Here is a 22609-nt window from a genome sequence, read left to right as displayed (position 1 = left end):
AGCCAGCAGCTTCTCAAAGTCGTCCTGCAAGGCCATCTGCAGTGTCCCCCACTGAAAGTCAGCAGCCTTCCACCAGCCATGCTGCAGCCACTGGGGAAGCACTGCGTTACATCACTAGGATAGGCAAAGCCACACACAAGACAGTCACTAAGGGAATGCATATTGGTGATGAGTTGATTTCTTGATGTCATATTGGATGGATAGATGTTTAAAGCTGGATTGGAAAGTTTGCTTTGTGGTTGCTTTTATTTCAGCATTGTGGCCAAGAGGATGCTGTGATGGTCAGTAACAGAGGGAAGGTAAGCTGTGGGACAAATGTTGAAAGGGGAATTGGGAATGTGGTCACTGGTACCGCAGGCGGATGAATCCATCCTGGATATCGCAGCCAGAAAGGGATTGTCTGGGTTGCATCCTTCCTTCTGCTAACCCCTCTTATGCGTCTTCCTCTTCTGCTCCCTCCTCTTCTGCTTCTTCCTCTTCTGCATCTTCCTCCTACTTCTTCCTTGTCCCTCTGCGAGCAGCTTGTCTCCTTTGTTGCCTCTGCTTCATCTCCATGTGCCCCCGAGGACTGTGAGCAAGTGGTCTTCTCAGAGGCCAAATACTGCAGATGCTGGAAATCTGAAATAAAAGCTGAAAATGCTAGAAATACTCAGCAGGTCAGGCAGCATCTCGACCTGAGACATTGGGGGTGATTTTCATTCAGAAGTCGGGTTGGAGGCGGGACTACAACTTTTGGGGTTGTAGTCCCGCCTCCATCGAGATGCGGCCAATCCATGCGATTTTGACTTGATTGACCTTGTTGAGCCCGCCCAGCGGGCTCAGCAAGCCAATTAAGAGCCACCCGGCAACAGGTGACGTCACAGACTGAAATTTCATCTGTCAAGAGGTGTTGACAGATGAAATATCAGTGTTTCACAGTTGTTTGAAGCTGTCAAACACTGACAGTCTTACTTCTAACCTGAGTCCTTCTACACAGACTCAGTTAGAAATCTCACCGGCACAGAAAACTGCAGGCTGTCACTTTTGACAGATCGCAGCCATTCTGCTTTCTGTGCCGGTTAGATGATGGACTCCCAAAACCTAGAGGAAGGAAGGCTGCAGAGGTAAGTACAGGTAATTTAAACTTCTTAGACACACTAAACACAATTACCTTTGCACTCATGCACCCATCACTCACCTGAACACGGACATCTCGACCCCTCCAAGTCCTTCAACCCGACGGCCCGACTCCTCTAACTTGGCGTGGTTTGGAGCCGTCGGGAATCCCACACTTCAAGCTTTAAAATAGGGATTAGGCTAAAAACTGCCTGTTAACTACCTGTTAACAGGCAGTTAATTGGCACTAATCCCTTCCCGCCTCTGGTAGGCGGGTCCCAGTGCGGGGCGGGTATCCACCTCCTTTGAAACTTACATGGAGGCGGGTTGGGGGCGGGATGGTGTCAAGATCCCCAAATTCGTGATTTTAACCCCCCACACGCCACCAATCCCAACTCCACGGGTCAATGAAAATCGACCCCATTAACTCTGTTTCTCTCTCCACAGATGCTGCCTGACTTGCTGAGTATTTCCAGCATTTTCTGTCTTCTCAGAGGCTTTCCTTTACAATCCAAAGTCTTGCAAGCGTCCAGCAGCACCTCCTGCACTCCAAAAAGTTTTAACCTCTATTGCACCAAGCCACTACTTCAATAAAGTATAAAAATTAACAGTCCAAAAGCTGAAATCCAAACTTACCTGAAAGGTGTGTGTGTCCCTTTAAGAAGCACTGACAACGTCTCTGCAGGGCTGCTTCATGCACGCTTTTCTATGTGTATTCAGGACATAGCATAATGGAGAGCGAGAACATCCAAATTAGCAGTCATGGCACCAAATCAGGCGTTGCACGTTGATTGACGTCACAATCTGCTTATTTAAATTTGAGAAGCCAGCGCTGTCAATGGCAGCCGCCATTTCTTCTACAAAACCGGCCTTAACGGCCAGCATTAAAGCATCATATTTCTAGGACTATATGTTTCGATGAGATCACCTCTCATTCTTCTAAACTCTAGGGAATATAGAAACATAGAAACATATAGAAGATAGGAGCAGTAGTAGGCCATTCGGCCCCTCGAGCCTGTTCCGCCATTCAATGAGATCATGGCTGATCATTCAAATTCAGTACCCTGTCCCTGCTTTCTCCCCATATCCCTTGATCCCTTTAGCCTTAAGAAATATATCCAACTCCTTCTTGAATATATTTAATGAATTGGCCTCTAGTGCCTTCTGTGGTAGAGAATTCCACAGGTTCACCACTCTCTGGGTGAAGAAATTCCTCCTCATCTCTGTCCTAAATGGCTTACCCCTTATCCTTAGACTATGACCCCTGGTTCTGGACTCCCCGACCATCGGGACATCCTTCCTACATCTAGTCTATCTAGTCCTGTTAGAATGTTATAAGTTTCAATGAGATCCCCTCTCATTCTTCTAAACTCCAGCGAGTACAAGCCCAATCGACCCAATCTCTCTTCATACATCATTCCTACCATCCCAGGTATCAGCCTGGTGAATCTTTGCTGCACTCCTTCCATGGCAAGAAAATCCTTCCTCAGATAAGGCGACCAAAACTGCACATAATACTCAAGATGTGGTCTCACCAAGGCCCTGTACAACTACAGCAAGACATCCTTGCTCCTGTACTCAAACCCTTTCGCTACGAAGGCCAACATACCATTTGCCTTCTTAACTGCCTGCTGCACCTGCATGCTTACTTTCAGCGACTGGTGCACAAGGACGCCCAGGTCTCGTTGCACTTCCCCTTCTCCCAATCTATTGCCATTCAGATAATAATCTGCCTTCCTGTTTTTGACACCAAAGTGGATAACCTCGCATTTATCCACATTATATTGCACCTGCCATGCTTCTGCTCAATCACCCAACCTGTCCAAATCATACTGGAGTTTCTCGGCATCCTCCTCACAGCACACACGCCCACCCAGCTTTGTATCGTCTGCAAACTTGGAGATATTACATCTAGTTCCCTCGTCCAGATCATTAATATATATTGTGAATAGCTGGGGTCCAAGGACCGATCCCTGCGGTACCCCACTAGTCACTGCCTGCCACTCGGAAAAACACCCGTTTATTCCAACTCTTTGCTTTCTGTCTGCCAACCAGTTCTCTATCCAAGTCAATACCTTACCCCCAATCCCATGTGCCTTAACTTTACACGCTAATCTCGTATGCGGGACCTTATCGAAAGCCTTTTGAAAGTCCAAATACACCACATCCACTGGTTCTCCCTTATCTATTCTATCAGTTACATCCTCAAGAAATTCCAGTAGATTAGTCAAGCACGATTTACCTTTTGTAAATCCATGTTGACTTTGTCCGATCCGGTCACTGTTTTCCAAGTGCTCTGCTATTACATCTTTTATAATGGACTCTAGCATTTTCCCCACTACTGATGTCAGGCTTACCGGTCTGTAATTCCCCATTTTCTCTCTACCACCTTTCGTGAACAGTGGGGTAACATTAGCTACCCTCCAATCCATGGGTACTGTTCCAGAGTCTATCGAATTTTGGAAGATGACCAGCAATGCATCTACTATTTCTAGGGCCACTTCCTTAAGTACCCTAGGATGTAGATTATCAGGCCCTGGGGATTTATCGGCCTTCAATCCCGTCAATTTCCTTAACACCATTTCCCTACAAATATTGATTTCTATCAGTTCCTCCCCTTCATTAGAACCTATGTTCCCCGACATCTCTGGGAGGTTATTTGTGTCCTCCTTTGTGAAGACAGAACCAAAGTATGTATTTAATTGGTCTGCCATTTCTTTGTTCCCCATTATAAATTCCCCTGATTCTGACTGCAAGGGACCTACGCTTGACTTCACCAATCTTTTTCTCTTCTCATATCTATAAAAGCTTTTACAATCATTTTTTTATGTTCCCTGCAAGCTTACTCTCATACTCTATTTTCCCCCTCTTAATTAATCCCTTTGTCCTCCTTTGTTGAATCCTAAACTGCTCCCAATCCTCAGGTTTACTGCTTTTTCTGGCCAATTTATATGTCCTCTCCTTGGATCTTATGCTATCCCTAATTTCCCTTGTTAGCCACAGTTGAGTCACCTTTTTTGTTTTATTTTATGCCAAACTGGGATGAACAAATTCTGTAGTTCATCCATGCGATCTTTGAATGTTTGCCATTGCCTATCCACCGTCAACCCTTTGAGTGACATTCCCCAATCAATCCTACCCAACTCACGTCTCATACCATCGTAGTTTCCTTTATTTAAATTCAGGACCCTAGTCTCCGAGTCAACTACTTCACTCTCTATCTTAATGAAGAATTCTATCATATTATGATCGCTCCGACCCAAGGGGCCTCGCACAACAAGATTGCTAATTAATCCTTTCTCATTACATAATACCCAGTCTAAGATGGCCTGATCTCTGTAATGACATATTGGTCCAGGAAAACATCCCATATACACTCCAGGAATTCCTCCTCCACAGTATTGTTACTAATTTGGTTAGCCCAATCCATATGTAGATTAAAGTCACCCATGATAACTGCTGTGCCCTTATTGCACGCTTCTCTAATTTCCCTTTTAATGCCATCCCCGACCTCCGCATTACTGTTTGGAGGTCTATATAGCACTCCCACTAACGTTTTCTGCCCCTTGGTATTTGTCAGTTCTACCCATACAGATTTCACATCATCAGAGCTAATATCCTTCCTTACAATTGTGTTAATCCCCTCTTTAGCCAGCAATACTACCCCACCTCCTTTTCCTTTTTGCCTATCTTTCCTGAATACTGAATACCCCTGGATATTGAGTTCCCAGCCTTGGCCACCCTGGAGCCATGTTTCCGTAATCCCAATCATATCATATTCGTTTACCTCTATTTGCGCAGCTAAGTCATCCACCTTATTATGAATGCTCCTCGCATTAAGACACAAACCCTTCAGGCTTGTTTTTTTAACGCTCTTAGATCTTTTAGAATTATTATTTACTGTGGCCATGTTTGATTTAAACCCTTGATTTCTCTGTCTGCCACTTTTGTTTTTCTCCTTCCGATCTTTGCTTTTATCCTTGTTTCCCTTTCCTCTGTCTCCCCGCTCAGGTTCCCAACCCCCTGCCATTTTAGTTTAAACCCTCCCCCAGAGCACTAGCAAACACTCCCCTAGGACATTGGTCCCGGCCCTGCCCAGCTGCAAACCGTCCATTTTGTACTGGTCCCACCAACCCCCAGAACCGGTTCCAATGTCCCAGGAATTTCAATCCCTCCCCCTTGCACCATTCCTCTAGCCACGTATTCATCTGAAATATCCTTCTATTTCTACTCTGTTGTATCCGTGTGTTAATGGAGACACGGAATGCAGGAGTTGGTTTCACAGGTGTTTACTGAACAAAGTCCGGAGGTGAACTAACAGATACAAGACACTATACAGGCTTATATAGCCCGAGTGGCCATTACCGGCATTACAGTACACAGGGGGCTCTTAAAGGCACATACACCACAATTCCTCCCCTTTTAGACAACCAGTACATAACATTTTAAGTAATCATTAATTAACATGTTACAAGAACAATAATCTACACATTTTCTGCAGTTAATCAATTATAAGTCAGTCTCTCTGGAGGCTTCCTGACTCGGTCCGGATAACGCCTCGGTGGTGTAGTAGTTTTTGGTGGTGTAGTAGGTTCTTTTGGCAAGGTCGATTCGGCTTGAATGCCAGTGTCGGGTTCATCTGGTTCCAGTATCACCGGATCGGAGGTAGATACTATGGGTATCTCTGCTTCATCATTAGGCGTATAGAGTTGTGGTGTAGGTTGTCCCTTTTCGGATGACTCTATGATCTGGTCAGCATGGCGCCTTATTATGCTTTCTCCAATGTCCACGGTATACATCAGCGGTCCTAGTCGTGTGCAAATAGTTCCAGGCTGCCATTTCTCGGTACGGTAGTCCCGGGCCAAAACTTGTTGACCAATCTGGAAGGTTCTAGTTGGCCTTTCATTCATGCCTTGAAATTGCCGGTTCTCCACGTCCCTTCTGATGTTTGGCTTGATCAAATCCAGCCGGCATCTTAGGCTTCTATTGAAGAACATCATGGCGTGAGTTTGGTTTGTAACCACATGTGTTGCATTCCTGTATGCAAACAAGAAGTTATCTACCTTATGCTGTAGATTTATGTCTTCATTACACATGGCCTTTATGGCCTTCTTGAAGGTCTGGACAAACCTTTCAGCCAATCCATTGGTGGCGGGATGGTATGGGGCGGACGTGTAGTGCTTAACCCCATTGTTTTTTAAGAACTTCCTGAATTCTTCAGACACAAATTGCGGTCCATTATCAGAACAGATCTGTTCAGGCAGCCCATTCCTGGCAAATATGGTCCTTAATACTGTGATGGTTTTTTCCATGGTGGTGGAGGACATCTTTATTACCTCCGGCCACTTGGAGTGTGCATCAACCGCGATTAAGAACATTGAGTCCATAAATGGACCAGCAAAGTTGATGTGTACCCTTTGCCATGGAGATGAGGGTCACTCCCATGGATGTAGAGGGGCTTGTGGTGGGGCGTTTTGGACCTTCTGGCATCCTAGGCAGCTCTTGGTCATTTCTTCGATGTCTCCATCGATACCTGGCCACCACACAAACGCTCTGGCTAGGTTCTTCATTTTCACTCCACCCAGATGCCCCTCGTGAAGCTCCTTTAGCACTTTATCCTGGAGTTTGGGTGGAATCACCACTCTGGATCCACACATCAAGGCTCCTCGGCACACTGACAGCTGTTCTCTTCTTTGCGAGAATGCTGGCAACAGTGGTTCGCCATGTGCTGGCCATCCCTTCACCGTTAAATCGTAGACTCGTGAGAGAGTTGGGTCATTTCTCGTTTCCTTTTCAATGGCAGAATTTGTTACTGGTAGACATTCCACTATGGTTGAGTGGAACATCTCCACTGGGTCCACTGTAGGTGCCTCTTCTACCGTTGGCAACGGTAGCGATAAACCGTCAGCATTCCCATGCTGTTTTGATCCTTTGTATTCTATGTCATATTGGTGTGCCCCTAGGAAAAGGGACCACCTCTGTAGCCTTTGCGCTGTCATAATGGGAACACCCTTTTTAGGGTTAAATATGGAGACGAGGGGTTGATGGTCAGTCAACAAGGTAAATTTTTGTCCGTGTAGGTAATGGTTGAATTTCTTCACTCCCCATACCAGGCTGAGTGCTTCCCTGTCGATCTGGGCATAGTTACGCTCAGCTGAGTTCAATGAGCGTGACGCAAAAGCTATTGGCCGCTCCGAGCCATCAGGGAATCTATGCGATAATACCGCTCCTACGCCGTAAGGGGATGCATCGCACGCCAGTCTGATTGGTAGTGATGGGTTGTAATGAGCCAAAACTTCCTTGGACGTGATCAAGCCTTTGCATTTATGGAAGGCACGTTTACAGTCTTCGCTCCATTTCCAAATTACTCCCGTTTGTAGCAGTTCGTTAAGAGGGTGCAGAAGAGTTGACACGTTCGGTAAAAATTTATGATAGTAATTTATCAATCCCAGGAACGACCTTAATTGTGAGACATTTTCAGGTGCTGGGGCTTTTATGACCGCTTCAATTTTTTCAGGTGACTTATGCAACCCTTCCGCGTTAATTATGTGGCCACAATATGATATTTCTTTCTGGAAAAATTTGCACTTGGGGCGATTTGCTCATAGGCCCCGTTCTCTCAGCCTAGTGAGCACCTGCTCCAAATTGGCAAGGTGCTCGTTGTCGTTTTCTCCTGTTACAAGGATGTCGTCTAGGTAGCATTGAGTCCCCAGAATCCCTTGGAGGACTTGCTCCATAGCTCTTTGCCAGATAGCTGGAGCTGATGCTACTCCGAAAACCAGTCGATTGTACTGGTACAGACCTTTGTGTGCATTTATCGTGAGATACTTTTTAGAGGCCTCTTCAACCTCCATCTGTAGATATGCCTGTGCCAAGTCAATTTTGGTGAAACGTTTCCCTCCGGATAGTGAGGCGAAAATATCTTCTATCCTCGGAAGAGGATACTGTACCGTGTGAAGGACCGGGTTTACAGTCACCTTGAAGTCCCCACAGATGCGAATTTTTCTCTGTTCTTCAGATTTATCATTATTCAACGTTTTCTTCATAACCGGGACGATGGGTATTGCCCACTCGCTCCAATCTATTCTGGATAATACGCCTGCCTTTTCCAAATTCTCCAGCTCTGCTTCGACTGCTGGACGAATTGCGTATGGCACTGGCCTTGCCTTAAAAAACTTGGGAATTGCCGCATCTTCCACTTTTATTGAGGCGGTGACGCCTTTCAAGGTTCCTAGTTCCTGTTGAAATACTTCCTTGGCGTTGGCCAAGATGTCTTTTAATCGTTCAGGTATGACGTCATCATCATTTTTTTTCTTACTGGTCACCATCAGTGCCTGAATGGAGTGCCAGTCTAAACGTATCTTCCTGATCCATTCACGTCCCAACAGCGGTGGACCAGCATCTTGCAGAACGTATAAATACAACTTCTGTATTTCCTTGCCGTTGTATACAACAGGCACCCTTATTTTCCCTTTGGGGTATACTTTCTGCCCCGTATATGTTTTCAAGATAATGGATGTGTCTTTCAAAGGTATATGCAGAAATAGCCGCTCGTAATCCCGTCGACTTATGACGGTCAGAGCTGATCCTGTATCTAGCTCCATTTTAACTGGGGACCCCGCTATCATGAGGGTAACCCAAATGGTCTGGTAATCTTCTTTGGCAATTACATTATGTAATTTGAGACAGCTTAGTCTCTTGTTTCCGGAGTCGCTATCGCTCTTCTGGTCTTCGGAGCTACTGTCCATCATCATTTGTACCTTTCTGTACTTTTCCTTATTGATTTTTTTTCTGTCTATGGATTTTTTGTTTCCAGATCGGCATACACGTGCAATGTGTCCAATCTTTCCGCATTGCCTGCATGCTTTGTCCTTGAACCAGCAGTCCCTCTGGTCATGGGTGGATCGGCCGCAGCGATAACATCTCTCGAAACCCCGTGTCATTTCATGGGTGCCGAAGTCCTGTGGCTTTTGCTGTATCTCTGCAGTTCCTCTTGCGGCTGCTTCGTATGATACAGCCACACTGAAAGCCTTGTCCAGTGTCAAATCTTTCTCAGAAAGTAGCCTTTTCTGTGTTCCTTCACTTAGGAGACCGCAGACGAATTTGTCTCGAAGAGAATCTGCCAGTCCTGCCCTGAATTGGCAGTGCTTTGACAGCTTCCTTAATTCGGTGAGGTAATCAGCGTTACTTTCATTCTTGTGCTGATTCCTCCTGAAGAATTTGAATCGTTGCACTATCAGCAGCGGTGTTGGGTTTAAGTGCTCCTGTAGGGTATCAACAATCTCCTTAAAATTCTTGTCCTTCGGTTTGGCTGGAGTGATTAAGTTTCATAACAGCCCGTATGTCCTTGCGCCCATTAGATTTAGAAATACTGATGTCTTTTTATCATCCTCTATTTCATTTGCTGTGCAATATACCTCCACTCTTTCCACATATGTGGTCCAATCCTCTATATCGCTATCGAAAGTAGTAATATTGCCAGTCTTAGGCATCCTGAAAAAAAAATGGCGCCTCCCGCGCTTTCCTTTCTTCCCCGCAGAAAAAAATGGCGCCTCCCGCGCTTTCCCGCCGCTGCCGCTGCTGACAACGCTGTTCTCCGCGGTTTTTATTTACATAGGTATTTTTAATAGGTGGAGACTCGTTCCCGCCGGACTCTCTGGGACTTTTCCCTCCCTCTGCTTGGTCCGAACGCCGACCTGCTTTGCAGCGCCGGCCGTCTCCCGAGTGCTCCACCCTCTGTCTCTGTTTGCCTCCGCCTTCGCTGCTTGGTCCCGCTGCAGAGCCAGCCGATGGAGCCCCAGCCTGCTGCCCAGGAAGGATTATTGCAGTACCTGCCACCAGCTCGGCTAGCTGGTGAAACCACAGGTTTTTTTTTTCTTTCTTGTTTTTCTTCGACTTTCGTCTGAGGAATCGATCTCCTTGAGGTGCTGCTGAATTGCAGGTAAGTCCGTTTCCAATTCGTCGCCACTGTTGTATCCGTGTGTTAATGGAGACACGGAATGCAGGAGTTGGTTTCACAGGTGTTTACTGAACAAAGTCCGGAGGTGAACTAACAGATACAAGACACTATACAGGCTTATATAGCCCGAGTGGCCATTACCGACATTACAGTACACAGGGGGCTCTTAAAGGCACATACACCACATACTCTGGCTAGCACGTGGCACTGGTAGGAATCCTGAGATTACTACCTTTGAGGTCCTATTTTTTAATTTACCTCCTAACTCCCTATATTCAGCTTTTAGGACCTCATCCCGGTTTTTACCTATATTGTTGGTACCTATATGCACCACGACAACTGGCTGTTCACCCTCCCCTTCCAAAATGTTCTGCAGCCGCTCTGAGACATCCTTGACCCTTGCACCAGGGAGGCAACACACCATCCTGGAGTCTCGTTTGCGGCCGCAGAAATGCCTATCTATTCCCCTTACAATAGAATCCCCTATTACTATAGCTCTACTCCTCTTTTTCCTCCCGTCCTGTGCGGCAGAAACAACCCTGGTGCCAGGAAGTTGGCTGCTGCTGCCTTCCCCTGGTAAGCCATCCCCCCCATCAGTATCCAAAGTGGTATATCTGTTTGAGAGGGGGATGTCCACTGGGGACCTCTGCACTACCTGCCTGTGCCTACTACTCTGCCTGTTGGTCACCCATTCCCTTTCTGCCTGTGCAACCTTTACCTGTGGTGTGACCAACTGATCAAACGTGATATCCACGCTGTTCTCAGCATCGCGGATGGTCCAGTATGTATCCAATCGCAGCTCCAGCGCCGCAATGCGGTCTGTCAGTAGCTGCAGCTGGATACACTTCCTGCACACATGGTCGTCAGTGTCCCTATGTTCCCACATAGCGCAGGAGGAGCATTCCACGGGGCCGAGCTGTCCTGCCATGACTTACCCTTTAATTAATTCAAATTAAATTAAACAAATTAATCCCACCAATTACACTACAGTTAAATGATATACTTAAGGGCCCTGGTTTACCAACAGTCCCCGCTACACCACAGAGACCCTAGAAACTATAAACCACAGAATTTAATTTAAAAAAAGAAATACTCACCAACCAATCACTTACCTGCTCTCTGGTGACGTCACACTTCAATTACTTTTTACTTCTCTCTCTCCCTCTGAGCTCGGAGATTGGAGATTGGTAAACCTACCTGAGCCTCGCCGCCGCCACCTCACCCAGGTCCGCCACCGCTGTGGGGCCTACCTGTGCTCTGCCGCCGCTTTTAGACTCGCTCCTCTGCCGCCGCCGCCTCACCCAGGTCTGCCGCCGCTGACTACTCAGACCTAGTCTACTCAGTCTCTCTTCATAGGACAATTCCCCCATCCCAGGAATCAATCTGGTGAACCTTTGTTGCACTCCATCGAAGGGAAGTATATCCTTCCTTAGATAAGGAGACCAAATCTGTACACAGTATTCCAGTCATGGTCTCACCAAGGCCCTATAAAATTGTAGTAAGACTTCTTTACTCTTATACTCCAATCCCTTTGTAATAAAGGCTAGTATACCATTTGCTTGCTGTACCTGCATGTTAACTTTCTGTGACTTGTATGCAAGGACACCAGGTCCCTCTGAATACCAACATTTCCCAGTCTCTCACCATTCAAAAAATATTCTGCCTTACTAATTTTCCTACCAAAGTGGATAACTTCACACTTCTCCACATTATATTCCATCTGCCATGTTCTTACCCATTCACTTAACCTGTCTATATCTCTTTGCAGCCTCTTTGCATCCTCCACATAGCTTACATTCCCACCTAACTTTGTATCATCAGCAAACGTGGATACATTACACTCAGTCTACTCAACTAAGTCATTGATATACACTGTAAAGAGCTGAGCCCAAGCACTGATCCTTGCGGTACCCCACTAGTTACAGTCTGCAAACCCAAAAATGACCCGTTTATTTCTACTCTCTGTTTTCTGTCCATTAACCAATCCTCAATCCATGCTGATTTTTTAAAATTCATTTCTGGGATGTGGGTGTCGCTGGCAAGGCCAGCATTTATTGCCCATCCCTAATTGCCCTTGAGAAGGTGGTGATGAGCTGCCTTCCTGAACCGCTGCAGTCCGTGTAGTGATGGTACTCCCATAGTGCTGGTGGGGAGGGAGTTCTAGGATTTTGACCCAGCGTCGATGAAAGAATGGCGATATATTTCCAAGTCAGGATGGTGTGTGACTTGGAGGGGAACTTGGAGGTGGTAGAGTTCCCAAGCACCTGCTGCCCTTGTCCTTCTAGGTGTAGAGATCGCAGGTTTGGGAGATGCTGTCAAAAAAGCCTTGGCGAGTTGCTGTAGTGCATCTTGTAGATGGTACACACTGCAGCTATGGTGCACCAGTGGTGGAGGGAATGAATGTTTATGGTGGTGGATGGGGTACCAATAAGTAGGCTTTGTCCTGGATGGTGTCGAGCTTCTTGAGTGTTGTTGGAGCTGCACTCATCCAGGCAAGTGGAGCGTATTCCATTACACTTCTTACTTGTGCCTCGTAGATGGTGGAAGGGCTTTGGGGAATCAAGATATAGTACCCCCAAACCCATGAGCCCTAATTTTGTGTAATAACCTCTTGTGTGGCACCTTATCGAATGTTTTTTGAAAATTCTGTGGCCTTTAGCCTGATGATAGTGCCACACTGCACATTAGAGGATGTAATCTTACATCAATAACAGGCAAACTACTGAAATTAATCATTAGGAACAAATCTGAACATTGTCTGCATGAACATAATTTAATAAACTGGCGTCAACACGGTTTCAGAGAAGGAGATCCTGTGTGATAAATCTCCTTGATATTTTTCAGAAAGCAACATTCTAAATGGACTTCAGAAAGCGTTATGCTGTATTTCACTTAGCATTCCAGAAAGCTCATGATGAAATTCTGCTATACAAGCTTAAGGGAGTGGATATTTTTTGTAAATCTTGGTGGTGGATAAGGAACTGGCTGCATGGAACTAATGAGTACTAGTTAGGGGAATGATGTTGTGCTGGTTACCAGTGCTGGAATCCCGACTGTTTCTAATCTACATAAACAATTTGAATTCAAAAATTAAATGTGAGTTGCAGATGATACTAAATGGGAGAGTATGGGGAAGAGAGAAGTCAAGAAACTCTAGGACTGAAACAAAATTTGCAAATGGGCAGAATTATAGCAGATAAAATGCAATATACTGTAGTTGGAAGATGTTACATGCTGAACAAAAAAATGGAGGACACATTCACTCACTACTCCCCCAGCTAGCGTTGAACTAAGTAGGGGAGACTTGGAGCGATATTCAAATTAATCAATAAAGCAAACAGAATACAAAGCTGTCATCAAATATATCAGAATATCAAATCAGTTAATGCAAGTTTGAGAGTCATGCTGAAGCTGTATTGTGCTCTGACCAGGTCTCACCTGAGAACTACATTCAAGGCACAAGAGAAACAAGGGGCTGGATTTTGCCAGCCCTGGGGAGGCAGGTTTGGAGGCGGGACTGCCAGGAAAATGTCAGAATTTGGGGGCGAGTGCCCAACCCACCCGCAACCCATCTCCATGCCATCTTGCCAGGAGGCGGGTAGCCGTCCTGCGCCGGGTCCCATCTCCTTGGAGGCAGGAAGGGATTACAGCCACTTAACTGCCTGTTAACAGATAGTTAACAGGCAGAAAATAGGATTATCCCCATTTTGCCCACACAAGTGCAGGCTTCCCGAAGGCTCCAAAACCCGCCAGGGTCACAGAGGCGAGTAGTGAATCTGCGGGGGTCAGAGGGGTCCAAAAGTGTGCTGTGGAGGTAAGTGCTGGGTGCAAGTGTGGAGAGGTGAGTATCTGAAGTAAGTTGAAAGTCTTAGAAAAAGTGTACTTACCTTTGTTTCTTCCTGCAGGCTTCAATCGTTGGGTATGCGGAGAGTCTCGCACCTCTGCAGCAGAGATGACAGAAGGCAGTTGCATTCTCCAATGCAACAACCATCTAATTTCTGCAAAAGAAAGAGGTTTGATGAGGTCTTGAATTCAAGAACTCATCAAACTACAGAGAATGTCAGTGTTTGACAGCTTCACAGAGCTGTCAAACGATGACAATTTTGACAGATGAAATGTCATACGTTGATGTTCTCTGTAACCGGCTTTCCCTTAATTGGCCTACTAAGCCCATTGGGCGGGCTTAACAAGGTCAATCAAGGGAAAATAGCGTGGGTTGGCCAGAAGTTGATGGAGGTGGGACTGAAACCCGACAAGAGTAGTCCCGCCTCCAAAAGCTCTCCATTGGCAAAATCCAGCCCAAGAAGTCGTGGAAACAATGTAAACAAAGGCCACGAGGCTCATCCATAATGTCAGAGGACTGAATTATGAGAAAAGGTTAGAAAAACTCAGATTTTTCAGCCATGAAAGGAGACAAGTGAGAGGGGACCTTATAGAGGTATGTAAGAAACTAAGTAGAATAGCAAAGGTGAATCCAAAACATTATTTATAAGTTAAACCATAATTGTAGGATAATGGGACATATGTACAAACTGGTAAAAGTTAAGGACAACTGTCAGGAAGCACTTCCTAGTCAGGGGGATAGATACTGTTCTCTGCAGCTGCGACAGGGAGTACCGAAGGCTGAGTTGCCTGTCCGGTGCCAGGGTTAAAGACATCTCCTTGCAGCTGGAGAAGAACTTGGAGTGGGAAGGGGAGGTTCCAGTTGTCGTGGTCCACGTAGGAACCAGCGACATAGGTAGAACTAGGAATGAAGTTCTGCTGAGAGAGTTTGAGGAGTTGGGTCCATATTAAAAAGCAGAACCTCAAAGGTAATAATCTCTGGATTGTTACCTGAGCCACATGCCAATTCGCATAGGGATAAGCAGATTAAAAGGTTAAATGCATGGCTGAAAGAATGGTGTGGGAGGCAGGGGTTTCACTTCATGGGCCACTGGCACCAGTAATGGGGAAAGAGGGAGCTGTTCCGTTGGGGTGGGCTCCACTTAAATCGGGCTGCAATCGAATAACTTGGGCAGTAGACAGTGCTTTAAGCTAATGAATGGGAGGTGGGGGTGGTGGGAGCATTCAGGAAAGAGTAAATTTAAAAGCAGCGAGAGAAATGTCAAGGCTTTAGAGCAGAGTAGAGTTTTGGGTAAAAATAACCAGAGTGGGTCAAGAAGGGACAGAGAGAGTAACAAAGGTAATAAGGCATCAGTGACTAAGATGACATCAGGGAAAAATAGAAATAATTCAAAGCTAAAGGCACTATATCTGAATGCGCAAAGCTTCACAACAAAATAGATGAATTAATAGTGCAGATAGAAATTAATAGGTTTGATCTAATAGTCATTACAGAGATGTGGTTGCAAAGTGACCACGGTTGGGAACTAAATATTCCAGGATACTTAGCTTTTAGAAGAGATAGGCAAAATGGAAAAGGAGGAGGGGTAGCCCTGATAATAAAGGATGGGATAAAGACAGTAGAGAGAAAGGATCTTGGCTCGGAAAATCAAGAAGTAGAATCAGTTTGGGTGGAGCTAAGAAACATCAAGGGGCAGACATTGGTGGGAGTTGTTTATAGGCCCCCAAATAGTAGTTGTAATGTAGGGCAGAGTATAAATCAGGAAATTAGAGGTGCACGTAACAAGGGTAATACAGTAATCATGGGGGACTTTAATCTACATATAGACTGGGCAAACCAAATTTGCAGTAATAGTGTAGAGGACGAGTTCATGGAATGTATACAAAATAGTTTTCCAGATCAGTATGTTGAGGAATCAACTAGGGAACAGGCTATTTTAGATTGAGTATTGTGCAACGAGAAAGGGTTAATTAATAACCTTGTAGTAAAGGGGCCTTTAGGGAAGAGTGACCATAATATAGAATTTTATATTGAGATTGAAAGCGATTTAGTTAAATCAGAAACTAGGGTCTTAAATCTAAACAAAGCAAACTACGTAGGTATGAGGGGCAAGTTGACTAAGGTAGATTGGGAAACTACATTAAAAGGTATGACGGTAGAGAAGCAATGGCTAGCATTTAAAGAATTAATACATAATTTACAACAAATCTACATTCCTTAAAGGCACAAAAACCCCACAGGAAAAGTCGTCCAACCATGGCTAACAGAGAAGTTAAAGATAGTATTAGATCAAAGGAAGAGGCTTATAATGTTGCCAAAAAGGGTAGCAAGCCTAAAGATTGGGAGGATTTTAGAATTCAACAAAGGAGGACCAAGAAATTGATAAGGAAAAAGAGAAAAGAATATGAGAGTAAATTAGCAAGAGACATAAAAACAGATTGTAAACATTTCTATAGGTATGTAAATAGGAAGAGATTGGTGAAAGTAAAGGTGGGCCCTTTAGAGGCAGAGACAGGATAAATTTAAATGGGCAATAAGGAAATAGCAGAGACATTAAACAAATACTTTGTATCTGTCTTCATAGTAGAAGACTCAAAAAATATTCCGGAAATAATGGTGAACCAAGGGTCTCGAGAGAGAATGAGGTACTTAAAGAAATCAGTATAAGTAAAGACATAGTGCTGGAGAAATTATTGGGACTAAGTGGTGACAAATCCCCTGGACCTGATGACCTGCATCCTAGGGTTTTAAAAGAGGTAGCTGCAGAGATAGTGGATGCACTGGTAGTAATCTTCCAGAATTCCCTAGATTCTATAACAGTCCCCAAGGATTGGAAGGTTGCAAACATAACCCCGCTATTTAAGAAAGAAGGAAGAAAAAAAACAGGGAACTATAGGCCAGTTAGCCTGACGTCAGTAGTAGGCAAAATGCTAGAATCTATTATTAGGGACGTGGTAACAAGGCACTTAGAAAATCGTAATATGATTAAGCAGAGTCAACATGGTTTTATGAAAGGGAAATCATGTTTGACAAATTTGTTAGTTTTCTGAAGATGTAACTAGTAGGATGGATAAGGGAGAACAAGTGGATGTAGTGTATTTGGATTTTCAAAAAGCATTTGATAAGGTGCCACACAAGAGGTTATTACACAAAATTAGGATTCATGGGATTGGGGGTAATATATTAGCATGGATTGAGGTTTGGTTAATGGACAGAAAACAGAGAATAGGAATAAACGGGACTTTTTCGGGTTGGCAGGCTGTAACTAGCGGGGTACCGCAAGGATCAGTGCTTGGGCCTCAGCTATTTACAATCTATATTAATGACTTAGATAAAGGGACTGAGTGTAATGTTCCAAGATTGCTGATGATACAAAGTTAGGTGGGAAAATAAGCTGTGAGGAGGACGCAAAGAGGCTGCAGAGAGATATGGACAGGTTGACTATGTGGACAAGAACATGGCAAATGGAATACAATGTGGGGAAGTGTGAAGTTATCTATCTACTTTGGTAGGAAAAACAAAAAAGCAGAATATTTTTTGAATGGTGAGAGACTGGGAAATGTTTGCATTCAGAGGGACCTGGGTGTCCTTGTGCACGAATCACTGAAAGTTAACATGCAGATACAGCAAGCAATTAGGAAAGCAAATGGTATATTGGCCTTTATTACAAGAGGATTTGAGTACAAGAGTAAAAATGTCTTACTGCAATTATACAGGGCCCTGGTGAGACCACACCTGGAGTATTGTGTACAGTTCTGGTCTCCTTACCTGAGGAAAGACACACTTGCCTTAGAGGGAGTGCAACAAAGGTTCACTAGACTGGTTCCTGGGATGAGGGGATTGCCCTATGAGGAGAGATTGAGTAGACTAGGTCTAGAGTTTAGGAGAGGTGATCTAATTGAAACATATAAAATTCTTAAGGGGTTTGACAGGGTTAATGCTGAGAAAATCTTTCTCCTGGTTGGGGAATCTGGAACACGGGGTCACAGTCTCAAAAGAAGAGGTCGGCCATTTAGGACTGAGATGAGGAGAAATTTCTTCACTCAAAGGGTTGCAAATCTTTGGAATTCTCTGCCCCAGAGAGCTGTGAATGCTCAGTTGTTGAGTATATTCAAGACAGAAGTCAATAAATTTTTGGACTCTAGGGGAATCAAGGGATATGGAGATCAGACAGGAAAGTGGAGGTGAGGTAAAAGATCAGCCATGATCTTGTTGAATGGCGGAGCAAGCTCGAAGGGCCAAATGACCTACTCCAGCTCCTAATTCTTATGTCCTTATGTTCTTATTTCTCATGCAAAGTGTGGTTAATACCTGAAATGATGTTCTAGGTAGGATAGTAGAGACAAAATTCTGGAGTCATTCAAGAGGCAGTTAGATGCAATGATGGCAAAACTTTATTATGTTTTGGCTTTTTCATTATGATGTAGGAAGGCTCCTTTAAACAAACCTCCCTTGTGCAAGTTGCAAACTACTATCAAGGACAACAATCCTGATTGGTACTCCAGGGGAGAATTTTGACAGTGATCAAGCTAAGGTCAGTAAGTGCACACAATTCTCTAGTGTAAATATTAGAGGCATCACTTCTGTATGTTTACAGCAGGAGCAACTGTGACTTTGCAGTTTCCCTAAAGCTTGAAATAAATTACTTTGGTAAAAAAAAACTGGACTGAAAGGAGGCCGACCCAGCAAACCCCTCCCGCCCGAAGGGGCGCTGTGGCGGGAGGTCCAGCCGGTCCCTCTTGTTGCGGTGGCGGGGTTAGCCTGGCTCCGGCACTTAGCCGTTGCAGACGTGGTGCTGCCGGCATTGTGTGCAGCTCGGGGCCGATCGCCAGCTGCTGCGGAGTCTCGGAAGCCGCCGCCATGGGTGTGCGCAAGAAAAGCAAGAACCCGCCGCTGCTCAGCCACGAGTTCGTCATCCAGAACCACGCCGACATCGTGTCGTGTGTCGCTATGGTCTTCCTGCTCGGACTCATGTTCGAGGTGAGTCGGTCTGGGGATTCGGGCCGGCCCGAGTGTGATGGGTTCTGCCTGCCGGGTGCGGGGCAGCCGAGCCGAGCCCGGCCCGGCCCAGCCGTACCGTTGTTACGTGGCACTCCGCAGTGTCAGGCGGACCCCGAACCCGTCACTTTGCCCGGCCTTCGGCGGAGCCGCCCTGCCACGGATACACGGCGGCTTGCTCAAGAGTTCCATGTCTTCCCCGGAGCCGCTCTGTTCACACCGGGCCCCCCGCCGCGGAGCGCTCTGGGATTTGTAGTGCCTGTGTGATGTGACAGAACGGCAGCGGTGAGACGGCGGACTACATTACCCAGGGTGCAGCGCGCGGGGGGCGGGGATTCGCTTCTGGTCATTTTGTGGGTGGTAATGCTCAAGAGATCAGTTTGGGTTGACGTGTACAATTCTGAACTGTGCAGTTTCTGATGTTTCTGCTTACCGATACTTTCCAACATTAATATGTAGATTATATGAATTCTTAGATATCCTGCACTTGTTTTAAATGCAAGCAAAAAGTATTAAAAGGATAATATTCAATTCGAGAATCAAAACCAATCTGTTCCTATGCATAAGACATAAGAAATAGGAGTAGGCCATTCGACCCCTGGAGCCTGCTCTGCCATTCAGTAAGATCATGGCTGATCATCCAAATTCAGTACCTTGTCCCTGCCTTCTCCCCATATCCCTTGATCCCTTTAGCCTTAACTCCTTCTTGAATATATTTAATGAATTGGCCTCCACTGCCTTCTGTGGTAGAGAATTCCACAGGTTCACCACTCTCTGGGTGAAGAAATTCCTCCTCATCTCTGTCCTAAATGGCTTACCCTTTATCCTTAGACTGTGACCCCTGCTTCTGGACTCCCCGGCCATCGGGAACATCCTTCCTGCATCTAGTCTGTCCAGTCCTATTAGAATTTTATAAGTTTCAATGAGATGCCCTCTCATTCTTCTAAACTCCAGCAAGTATAAGCCCAATCGACCCAATCTCTCCTCATACGTCATTCCTGCCATCCCAGGTATCAGTCTGGTGAATCTTCGCTGCACTCCACAGCAAGAACATCCTTCCTCAGATAAGGCGACCAAAACTGCACACAATACTCAAGGTGTGGTCTCACCAAGGCCCTGTACAACTGCAGCAAGACATCCTTGTTCCTGTACTCAAACCCTCTCGCTACGAAGGCCAACATACCATTTGCCTTCTTAACCGCCTGCTGCACTTGCATGCTTACCTTCAGCGACTGGTGCACAAGGACGCCCAGGTCTCGGTGCACTTCCCCTTCTCCCAATCTATTGCCGTTCAGATAATAATCTGCCTTCCTGTTTTTGCCACCAAAGTGGATAACCTCGCATTTATCCACATTATAATGCATCTGCCATGCTTCTGCCCAATCACCCAACCTGTCCAAATCATACTGGAGTTTCTCGGCATCCTCCTCACAGCACACACGCCCACCCAGCTTTGTGTCGTCTGCAAACTTGGAGATATTACATCTAGTTCCCTTGTCTAGATCATTTATATATATATTGTGAATGTGAATAGCTGGGGTCCTAGGACCGATCCCTGCGTTACCCCACTGGTCACTGCCTGCCGCTCGGAAAAAGAGCCGTTTATTCCAACTCTTTGCTTCCTGTCTGCCAGCCAGTTCTTTATCCAAGTCTGTACTTTGCCCCCAATCCCATGTGCCTTAACTTTACATGCTAATCTCTTATGCGGGATCTTATCGAAAGCCTTCTGAAAGTCCAAATACACCACATCCACTTATCTATTTTACCAGTTACATCCTCAAAAAATTCCAGTAGATTAGTCAAGCATGATTTACCTTTTGTTAATCTATGTTGACTTTGTCCGACCCTGTTTCTGTTTTCCAAGTGCTCTGCTATTACATCTTTTATAATGGACTCTAGCATTTTCCCCACTACCGATGTCCGGCTTACCGGTCTATAATTCCCCGTTTTCTCTCTACCACCTTTTTTGAATAGTGGGGTAACATTAACTACCCTCCAATCCATGGGAATATACTCAACAACTGAGCCTCCACAGCCCTCTGGGGTAGAGAATTCCAAAGATTCACCACCCTCTGAGTGAAGAAATTTCTCTTCATTTCAGTCCTAAATGGCTGACCCTTTATTCTGAGACTGTGACCCCTGCCAGGGGAAACATCCTCTCTGCATCGACCCTATCAAGCCCTGTAAGAACTTTGTATGTTTCAATGAGATCACCTTTCATTCTTCTAAACTCTAGAGAATATAGGTCTAGTCTACTCAACCCTCATAGGACAATCCCAGGAATCAGTCTGGTGAACCTTTGTTGCACTCCCTCTATGGCAAGTATATGCAGGTGTGGTCTCACCAGGGCCCTATATAATTGCAGTAAGACATCTTTACTCTTCTACTCAAATCCTCTTGTAATAAAGGCCAACATACCATTTGCTTTCCTAATTACTTGCTGTACCTGCATGTTAACTTTCAGTGATTCATGTACAAGGACACCCAGGTCCCTCTGAACACCAACATTTCCCAATCTCTCGCCATTTAAAAAATACTCTTTTCATAACCAAAGTAGATAACTTCACATTTGTCCACATTATATTCCATTTGCCATGTTCTTGCCCACTCACTTATCCCTGTCTATATCCCCTTGAAACCTCTTTGCATCCTCCTCACAACTTACATTCCCACTTAGTTCATCAGCAAACTTGGATGTATTGCATTTGATCCCCTCATCTAAGTTATTAATATAGATTGTAAATAGCTGAGGCCCAAGCACTGATCCTTGCTGTACCCTGCTAGTTACAGCCTGCCAACCCTAAAAAGTCCCATTTATTCCTACTCTCTGTTTTCTGTCCTTTAACCAATCCTCAATCCATGCTAGTATATTACCCCCAATCTCATGAGCCCTAATTTTGTTTAATAACCTCTTGTCGAATAACCTTATCGAATGCCTTCTGAAAATCCAACTACACCACATCCACTGGGTTCCCCCTTATTTATTCTGCTCGTTACAACCTCAAAAAACTAACAGATTTGTCAAGTATGATTTTCCTTTCATAAATCTGTGTTGACTCTGCCAAATCCTATTATTATTTTCTAAGTGCCCTGTTACCATGTCCTTTAATAATAGATTCTAGCATTTTCCCTACTACTGATGTCAGGCTAACTGGTCTGCAGTTCCCTGTTTTCTCTCTCCATCCCTTCTTAAATAGTGGGGTTACATTTGCTACCTTCCAATCCATGGGAACCGTTCTAGAATCTATGGAATTTTGGGAGATGACAACCAATGCATCCACTATTTCTATAGCCACTTATTTTAGAGTTACAATGTCCTTGTATTCATCATAGCTTCGTGTCTCTCTGTCTTTCTCTGTGTTCTACTTGGAGAAGTTTGACTGGTGACATCCTCCAGACATTACTGTTTACCTGACCTAAATGGCCTGGCTGATGTGGGGAATTTGCTGTGTGTAGAATCACGGGTGAACCCTGTATCTTGACGCATTTGACCTCTTCTGTATATCTATTTTTTTTTTCTTAATTTTCTATGTTCATATTTATAATGGAAACTGCCTACATAAACTTACCACACTGTAATTATACTCTCTCTGGTGCTACAGTGCCAACATTGGTGGGAGGGCGTAATTCTAACATGACAAGTTTACATAGGCAGTTTCCGTTATAAACGTGGACATAGAAATTTATAAAAATAAGGGCAACATTTTTGGCTT

At 45.0% G+C, this 22609-nt stretch overlaps 1 protein-coding gene across 3 annotated transcripts in view; it reads left to right on the top strand.

Moving 5' to 3' along the window:
- Window positions 1-18609: 18609 nt before the first annotated feature.
- tram1 (translocation associated membrane protein 1) overlaps window positions 18610-22609 on the top strand; it is a 33155-nt gene continuing 29155 nt past the window's right edge. The window contains exon 1 of one of the 3 annotated variants that reach the window (XR_015079019.1): window positions 18610-18878. Coding sequence is in view for 1 of the 3 variants with exons in the window: in XM_085993141.1 (XP_085849267.1) it covers window positions 18759-18878 (120 nt within the window). In the remaining 2 variants the exon portion in view is untranslated. The remainder of the gene's footprint in view (window positions 18879-22609) is intronic. The other 2 variants (XR_015079018.1, XM_085993141.1) reach the window with 2 other exon arrangements.

This window comes from Somniosus microcephalus, chromosome 7 (genome assembly GCF_052327205.1).
Source record: "Somniosus microcephalus isolate GS21.2 chromosome 7, FLI_Smic_1.0, whole genome shotgun sequence".
Lineage (NCBI taxonomy): Eukaryota > Metazoa > Chordata > Chondrichthyes > Squaliformes > Somniosidae > Somniosus > Somniosus microcephalus.
This window is presented reverse-complemented; position numbering and strand designations above follow the sequence as displayed.